Raw genomic sequence first — 10,000 nt, forward strand, 5'->3', positions numbered from 1 at the left:
TCACAACAGTTTGATAGGTGAGTGGTTAAGAGCGCTGGACTGGGGTTAAGAAGTACAGTTTCCCGCAGAGGACAGTGGACATTTGGAACGCCTAAGAGAAGAGATCGTAGCGGCAGGAAATGTGCAGATGAAGGAAATATTGGACACCTTCCTCCTCTCACCATGACAGATTTCCAAGGCCGCAGAGACAATTAGACGAGTTTCAAAGACAGTTTCTCCATTATATACAGAAATCTTAGCACTCCATCACTAGAACCCCAAAAACACCCTTAAAAACCCACAAGTAAAGCTGATAGTAATAGTCTTAGTAGTACATTATAAAAACTTGATAATGGTAGTTTTAATAGTGTAGCACTAAAAGAATACTATTAACTAACCCCTTCAGTAGCGTGACGTGTTTCCCTATTCCTTGTGGTGACTATTTGGTGATTTTGTACAGCTTCACAAACTCATGTGGGGGATTAAAATGGTGAAGACTGTGGCCATTAATCTTCTGCCCTCCATACACCCTTCCTAATGTCAATAAAATGGTCCAATGGTACACAAAACTCAAGGTAAAGATGTGTCCCAGTACTGAATGGGTTAAAATAGTGAAGACTGTGGCCATTAATCTTGTGCCCTCCATACACCCTTCCTAATGTCAATAAAATGGTCTAATGGTACACAAATCTCAAGGTAAAAATGTGTCCCAGTACTGAAGGGGTTAAAATGGTGAAGACTGTGGCCATTAATCTTCTGCCCTCCATACACCCTTCCTAATGTCAATAAAATGGTCTAATGGTACACAAATCTCAAGGTAAAAATGTGTCCCAGTACTGAAGGGGTTAAAATAGTGAAGACTGTGGCCATTAATCTTCTGCCCTCCATACACCCTTCCTAATGTCAATAAAATGGTCTAATGGTACACAAACTCAAGGTAAAATGTGTCCCAGTACTGAAGGGGTTAAAATAGTGAAGACTGTGGCCATTAATCTTCTGCCCTCCATACACCCTTCCTAATGTCAATAAAATGGTCTAATGGTACACAAAACTCAAGGTAAAAATGTGTCCCAGTACTGAAGGGGTTAAAATAGTGAAGACTGTGGCCATTAATCTTCTGCCCTCCATACACCCTTCCTAATGTCAATAAATGGTCTAATGGTACACAAATCTCAAGGTAAAAATGTGTCCCAGTACTGAAGGGGTTAAAATAGTGAAGACTGTGGCCATTAATCTTCTGCCCTCCATACACCCTTCCTAATGTCAATAAAATGGTCTAATGGTACACAAATCTCAAGGTAAAAATGTGTCCCAGTACTGAAGGGGTTAAAATAGTGAAGACTGTGGCCATTAATCTTCTGCCCTCCATACACCCTTCCTAATGTCAATAAAATGGTCTAATGGTACACAAACTCAAGGTAAAATGTGTCCCAGTACTGAAGGGGTTAAAATAGTGAAGACTGTGGCCATTAATCTTCTGCCCTCCATACACCCTTCCTAATGTCAATAAAATGGTCTAATGGTACACAAAACTCAAGGTAAAAATGTGTCCCAGTACTGAAGGTGTTAAAATAGTGAAGACTGTGGCCATTAATCTTCTGCCCTCCATACACCCTTCCTAATGTCAATAAAATGCTCTTATAGTAGGCAAACTGTCTTAAAATGCCCTAAAAACATGTCAAACTGTCTTAATATGCCCTAAAACATGTCAAACTGTCCTAAATGCCCTAAAAACATGTCAAATTGTCTTAAAATGTCCTAAAAATATGTCAAACTGTCTTAAAATGCCCTAAAACATGTCAAACTGTCTTAAAATGCCCTAAAAACATGCCAAACTCTTAAAATGCCCTATGAAATGTCAAACTGTCTTAAAATGCCCTAAAAACATACCAAACAGTCTTAAAAATGCCCTAAAACATATCAAACTGTCTTAAAATGCCCTAAAAACATGTCAAACTGTCTTAATATGCCCTAAAAACATGTCAGTCTTAAAAATGCCCTAAAAACATGTCAAACTGGCTTAAAATGCCCTAAAACCATGTCAAACAGTCTTAATATGCCCTAAAAACATGCCAAACTGTCTTAAAATGCCCTAAAACATGTGAAACTGTCTTAAAATGCCTTATAAAATGTCAAACTGTCTTAAAAATGCCCTAAAACATGTCAAACTGTCTTAAAATGCCCTAAAAACATAAAACATGTCAAAGTCTTAAAATGCCCTAAAAACATGTCAAACTGTCTTAAAATGCCCTAAAAAATGCCAAACTGTCTTAAAATGCCCTAAAACATGTCAAACTGTCTTAAAATGCCCTAAAAACATGTCAAACTGTCTTAATATGCCCTAAAACATGTCTTAAACTGCCCTCTTAAAATGCCCTAAAAACATGTCAAACAGTCTTAAAAATGCCCTAAAAAAATGGTTAGGTTAGGATAAGAGAATATAAATGACAGAACAGATCAATTAAAAGGCTATAGATGAAATGAAAAAAAAAATAAATAAATAAATAAAACACTCGTCATATTTACGTTTATAGAGACAGGAATTAAATAAGTTACAAGACCTGACTATGTGAAATAATAATAATAATAAAAAAATAATAAAAATACGTTAATAAAATGCTTGTAAATTTTAACCAAGATGTAATAGAGAGTGACGAGTATTTACGTATAGAGACGCCGGATTAAATAAATTACAAGACCTGACTACGTGAAATAATATTAATAAAAAATAAAATAAAAATACGTTAATAAAATGCTTGTAAAATTGAACCAAGACGTAATAGAGAGTGACAAATATTTACGTTTATAGAGACGCCGGATTAAATAAATTCCGAGACCTGACTACGTGAAATAATATTAATAAAAATAAAATAAAAATACGTTAATAAAATGCTTGTAAAATTGAACCAAGACGTAATAGAGAGTGACGAGTATTTACGTTTATAGAGACGCCGGATTAAATAAATTACGAGACCTGACTACGTGAAATAATATTAATAAAAAATAAATAAAAATACATTAATAAAATGCTTGTAAAATTGAACCAAGACGTAATAGAGAGTGACAAATATTTACGTTTATAGAGACGCCGGATTAAATAAATTACAAGACCTGACTACGTGAAATAATAATAATAATAATAAAATAATAAAAATACGTTAATAAAATGCTTGTAAAATTGAACCAAGACGTAATAGAGAGTGACAAATATTTACGTTTATAGAGACGCCGGATTAAATAAATTACAAGACCTGACTACGTGAAATAATAATAAAAAACACTCGTAAAATTTCAACAACACTTTAAGAACGCAGTTAATAAAAATAAACAAAGAAAGACATTAATTACAACGCGGTAGATGAAATAATGGATAAATTAAGAGAATAATGGCAAAATACGTAAAAATATGGGAATAAAAGACGGACTGGGGTGCTTTGGGGTTCGAGTCTTGTAGGAGGGGCTTTCTCTCTCTGACTTCCTAGCGGGTGGGCTTTGAGATAGGAGGAAACGCAAAATAGAATATCGATGTTGACGTGCGTTGAATATTGGTGTTGACGTGCGTTGAATATTGGTGTTGATGTGCGTTGAATATTGGTGTTGCCGTGCGTTGAATATTGGTGTTGATGTGCGTTGAATATTGGTGTTGACGTGCGTTGAATATTGGTGTTGACGTGCGTTGAATATTGGTGTTGACGTGCGTTGAATATTGGTGTTGATGTGCGTTGAATATTGGTGTTGATGTGCGTTGAATATTGGTGTTGACGTGCGTTGAATATTGGTGTTGATGCGTAGAATATTGGTGTTGACGCGTTGAATATTGGTGTTGATGTGCGTTGAATATTGGTGTTGATGTGCGTTGAATATTGGTGTTGATGTGCGTTGAATATTGGTGTTGACGTGCGTTGAATATTGGTGTTGCCGTGCGTTGAATATTGGTGTTGATGTGCGTTGAATATCGATGTTGACGTGCGTTGAAAATTGGTGTTGACGTGTGTTGAATATCGATGTTGCCGTGCGTTGAATATCGATGTTAATTAAGAGACGACATACAACAAACAGGCAAATTTAGAATACCTTAGATAAATTAAGAGATTATACATGAAAAAAACACAATAAAAACACAATAAAAACACGGCTTGTAATAATTTCTCCGAGAGTGACTTAGAGAGAGAAAACAGATGCCGTACACGAAGGAAACAGGTTAATTAAAAGGCTATAGATGGAACTACATGTATATTACGAGGCTATACATGAAATTAACTAGACAAACACTATAAGGTCAAGGATAGGTCAAGAATAGATTACATTAGGTCAAATTAGGAGCAGTTACAATACATTAGGATAGGGCAGGATAGATTAAGACGCAGTAAGGATTAATTTAGAATAGGATAATGATAATATAAATGCAGATACAGATTAATTGCGATAAATTAATAGGTTTAAATTATATATACTTACTTATTAGACCAGCCTTTCCACTTCACCAGATATTCCACTCGTCCCTGGAACAAAAATAACAATAATAATTCAAGGTAATAAATATAACATTAATAATCCTCTCTCTCTCTCTCTCTCTCTCTTATGTAACTAATTATGTGTTGTAATTTGATTTATGTAATAATAATAATAATAATTTGATAAGTAATTTTTGTGGAGTAATGGAATGTTGTATATATGTAATAAAAATAATAATATATGTAATTAATTTTGTGGTTATCTATATAATAATAATAATAATAATAATAATAATAATAATAATAATTTTGTGTTGAAATCTGATGTAATAAAAATAATAGTAATAATTTTAATGTAACCACCACCACAAAAACTACCAAAATTCACTACCACTATTAACCACAATTCACCACCACCACCATTACTGCAAAAACAACCACAATTCACCATGACTGCAAAAATAACCAAAATTCACCACAATCTATCACCACCACAATTAACCACAATCTTAAGCTCTTATCACCACCACCACCACCACCATTACAACCACAAAAAACAACAAAAATTAATATTAACCACAATTCACAACAATTTATCACCACAACAACAATTCAAGACCACCACCACCACCACCACAACAACAATTTTCTGTCACTTTTACCACAATTCACCACAACCACAACAATTCAAGACCACCACAATCACCACCATAACAATAACAACAACAATTCAAGCCACCACCACCACCACCACAATTAAAACAACAACAATGACTACCACAACCACAATTAACCACAATCAGTCCACCAGAATTCACTATTAACCACAATTCTAAAAACAACCACAATTTCACCACAATTCTACCACAATCAGAATTTTTCTACTACTACCACAAAATTAATAACCACAATTCACTGCTACCACCACCACCACCACCACCACAATTCACCACAGTTTGACCACTGCAAAACAAAACAACAATAATTCTACCACCACCACCACCACTACCACAAATATTAACCACAATTCACTATTACAGCGACCACCACTATTTTTAACCACAATTCACCACAAAATAACAATTCTACCACCACCACAATTAATATTAACCACAATTCACCACAGTCTGACCACCACAACCGAAAAACACCAAATTCACCACAACTGCAAATTTTACAACCACCACCACAACTATTATTAACCACAATTCTACCACAACCACATTTTTACTATTACCACAAATATTAACCACAATTCAACACCACCACAATTAAAAACCACAAATTCACCACAATTCTACCACCACCACCACCAAGATTTGCAACCACCACCACCACAAATATTCACCATAACCAAAATTTCACGACTTCCACCACAATTCACCAGTCTGTCCACCACCACAAACATTAACCACAATTCACCACAGTCTGACCACCACAACCGAAAAACACCAAAATTCACCACAATTTCACCACAACCGCAAATTTTACACCCACCACCACAAACCCTCACCACAATTCACCACAATTTCACCACACACGAACACACGCACGCACAAAATCTCAAAACATAAACAAACCGACCACCACCACCACTACCTTAGCGACCCCCGCCCCCCGAAAGACCCCCCAGACCCCCTGTAGCGTTCCTAACTGACTCACCCTCCTAACTCGCTTCTTCTGAATGCATTCGGCTGCGTAAACTCGATCCCCTACTAAAGATAACTCCATTTTTTAAGGGTGGCGGACGAGCAGCAGCGGCACGTCCTCCCCCTTTCACTGCTCTACTCCAACTGAGGCCTCGGTAGAATGGCGCCTAAACCTCTCTTTACTACGTCATGGCGGGAGTTGCCGGTTTGGTCTATTTTATTTATTTTGGTGGTTTGAAGGTTTTGCTGGTGTTTTTTTGGTGTTTTTTCGGTGTTTGTATTTTTCTGGTTCGTTTTTTGGTGTTTGTTTTGGTGTTTTGTGGGTTTTTTGGGGTTTGAGGTTTGTGTGATGTCTACAGCTTGCAGATTTGTCTATTTTTATTTATTTTGGTGGTTCTGAGGTTTTGCTGGTGCTTTTTGGTGTTTTTTCGGTGGGTGTATTTTTCTAGTTCGTTTTTTGGTGTTTGTTTTGGTGTTTTTGTGTTTTTTTTTGGGGTGGTTTGAGGTTTGTGTCATGGCTACAGATGCCAGCGTTTACCTGATTCATTTATTTTATTTGTTATTGAGTTTGTTTGAGTTCTTTGGTGCTTTTTTTGAGTATTTTTTTAATCTTTCGTTTTTTGGGTGTTTTTTTGTGTGTTTTATGATTTTTTGAGGGGTTTTTGCGTTTACTTCAAAGCTACACCTGCCAAAATTTACCTGATTTATTTATCTTACTTGTTATTGAGTTTGTTTAAGATTTTTGGGTGTTTTTTCGCATTCTATATTTTTTTGCTTTGTTTTTTGGTGTTTTATTTGGTGTTTTATGTGTCTTTTGGTGTTAGAGTTTGGTTAAGGTTCAATGGGTGTGTAGAGTTGCCAACCTTTCCAGTGTGTTCGCCTATTGTTATTTGGAGTATATTGTTTTGTTATTTCTAAGTCTAAACATCCTATTATGTTATTTTTATCTATATTTATCTTTTTCGAAGTTTAATTACCAGTTTCTATATTCCATTAAAGCTTTTTGAATATTATAACGGGTTTAGTTGACTGCCAACCCTTCCGATGACTCACTGCTACTAATATTATACAGATATTTCTATAAAAGCTTTTTAATGAGATCAACTATTATATAATACTTCAATATCACCTAATTATATCATAGCATTAATTTATTCATTTATTCACGCAGTTTTACCACGATTTCCTCAATATATCAATTATTTCTCCATAAATCTCTAGTAATCTCTGGAACTTTCTATCTCTTTCTCTATCTCCATATTTCCACTTGAATTAATTAAAGAGGGAAATTTTAACACCTTATTTCCTTCCAGTTAACCCTTAATTTGACCTGCCGGGGGACTGGCTATGAAGTAGAACCCTTATTTATATATTTATTTATTTTTCCGCCTTTTCTTTGTTTTCCGTCTAACACAAAAAAGAAAATGAATGAAAAATAAAAAATAAAATAAAAACTCTATTTACTTTAACCCTTTGACCTGCAGGGGGACTGGCTATGAAGTATTTTATTTTATTTGTTAATTTATTCCCTTTTTCCGTCTAAAAAAAAAAGGGAAAAATTTATCATATCCATTATTATTTTATCAAGCTTTTATTTTCTCCTAATTAAATATGGCCTACTTTTCTTCAATATATTAACTACGCACTTCATGAATTTGTAAGCTTGAATTGTGAGCTTTATAAATCGTAAGCTTAAATTGTGGCTTTATTATTGTTGTTCTTTATGATTTATAAGCTTTAATTATTGTTATTTATAATTTGTAAGCTTAAATTATTGTTCTTTATAATTTGTAAGCTTAAATTATTGTTCTTTATGATTTGTAAGCTTAAATTATTGTTCTTTATAATTTGTAAGCTTTAATTATTGTAATTTATAATTTGTAAGCTTTAATTATTGTTATTTATAATTTGTAAGCTTAAATTCTTCTTCTTTATAATTTGTAAGCTTAAATTATTGTTCTTTATAATTTGTAAGCTTAAATTATTAATCTTTATAATCTGTAAGCTTTAATTATTGTAATTTATAATTTGTAAGCTTAAATTGTGTTCTTTATAAATTCTAAGCTTTAATTATTGTTCTTTATAATTTGTAAGCTTTAATTATTGTTTTTTATCATTTGTAAGCTTTAATTATTGTTATTTTTAATTTGTAAGCTTTAATTATTGTTCTTTATAATTTGTAAGCTTAAATTATTGTTCTTTATAATTCGTAAGCTTTAATTGTGTTCTTTATAAATTCTAAGCTTAAAGGAACCATCCAGAAATAAATTGCTTTTGTTCACATTGCGCCATTTTTCGTCACTTTTTTTTCTATATTTTTTATTTATTTTTTTCCTTTTCTTATTTAAATATATCTCAATTATACTCTCTCTCTCTCTCTCTCTCTCTCTCTCTCTCTCTCTCATAATATTACGCCATTCCTATCTTTTACCTATTTTCTCCTTTTCTTATCTAAATATTTCTCCATTATTCTTCTCTTTATCATATTACGTCATTTTTTAGTCATCTTTATCATATTATTTCTTATCTTTATCTATTCTCTCTTTAAATCTTCTTCTTTAAAATTATTCTTCTCCCTGTCACAATATTCCGCCATTTTTTTCGTCATATCATTATTATTTCCTATTTTCATCTTTATCCTTCCTCTCCTTCCATTCATATCTCCATTTTTTCTATTTCCTTTATTTTATTACGCCATTTTTTGTCATTTTTGAATCCTATTTCTCATAAAATTACGACACATTTTCTCATTATTTTTTTGTTAACATATTTCTCTATCTTCATTTCCTTCAATAAATCAACAATATTTCCTTATTAAACACCCTTAAAACACCACCAGAACCCTTAAAACACCCTTAAAAACCCTAACATTGATATCAAAACCCTTAAAACACCCTTAAAACCCTACCATTGATATTAGAACCCTAAAAACACCACAAAACACCCTTAAAAACCCTACCATTGATATCAGAACCCTTAAAACACCACAAAACACCCTTAAAACACCCTTAAAAACCCTAACCCTTAAAACACCACAAAACACCATTAAAAACCCTACCATTGATATCAGAACCCTTAAAACACCACAAAACACCCTTAAAAACCATAACATTGATATCAGAACCCTTAAAACACCATAAAACACCATTAAAATACCCTTAAAAACCCTAAACCTTAAAACACCAGCAGAACCCATAAAACACCCTTAAAAATTCTACCATTGATATCAGAACCCTTAAAACACCACCAAACACCCTTGAAATACCACCAGAACCCTTAAAACACCCTTAAAAATTCTACCATTGATATCAGAACCCTTAAAACACCACAAAACACCCTTAAAACACCACCAGAACCCTTAAAACACCCTTAAAAACCCTAACATTGATATCAGAACCCTTAAAACACCACAAAACACCCTTAAAAACCCCAAAATTGATATCAGAACCCTTAAAACACCCTTAAAAACCCCAACATTGATATCAGAACCCTTAAAACACCGCAAAACACCCTTAAAATACCACCAGAAGCCTTAAACACCCTTAAAAACCCTACCATTGATATCAGAACCCTTAAAACACCCTTAAAAACCCCAACATTGATATCAGAACCCTTAAAATACAGCAGAATCCTTAAAACACCCTTAAAAATCCTACCATTGATATCAGAACCCTTAAAACACCACAAAACACCCTTAAAAACCCTACCATTGATATCAGAACCCTTAAAACACCCTTAAAATACCAGCAGAACCCTTAAACATCCTTAAAAACCCTACCACTCAATTGATGTCTGCTACTCGATGTCTCGGCAGGGTCATGGGCTGGATGTCTTGGCAGGGTCATTTAAATATCTCCATTATTCTCCTTCCATTTAAATATCTCCATTATTCTTCCCTCATTTAAATATCTCCATTAT

General features: G+C 33.6%; 1 protein-coding gene across 2 annotated transcripts in view; it reads right to left on the minus strand.

Moving 5' to 3' along the window:
- Positions 1–6,231, minus strand: part of LOC123509157 (chromobox protein homolog 7-like) — a 16,755-nt gene extending 10,524 nt beyond the window's left edge. For both annotated transcript variants that reach the window (XM_045263345.1, XM_045263344.1), the window contains exons 1-2: positions 6,096–6,231; positions 4,438–4,481 (exon numbers count right to left, since the gene is read on the minus strand). In XM_045263345.1, coding sequence (XP_045119280.1) covers positions 4,438–4,481; positions 6,096–6,164 — 113 coding nt within the window. In that variant the 5' untranslated portion in view covers positions 6,165–6,231. The remainder of the gene's footprint in view (positions 1–4,437; positions 4,482–6,095) is intronic.
- Positions 6,232–10,000: the final 3,769 nt, after the last annotated feature.

The sequence above is a fragment of the Portunus trituberculatus genome, chromosome 26, assembly GCF_017591435.1.
Source record: "Portunus trituberculatus isolate SZX2019 chromosome 26, ASM1759143v1, whole genome shotgun sequence".
Classification (NCBI taxonomy): Eukaryota; Metazoa; Arthropoda; class Malacostraca; order Decapoda; family Portunidae; genus Portunus; species Portunus trituberculatus.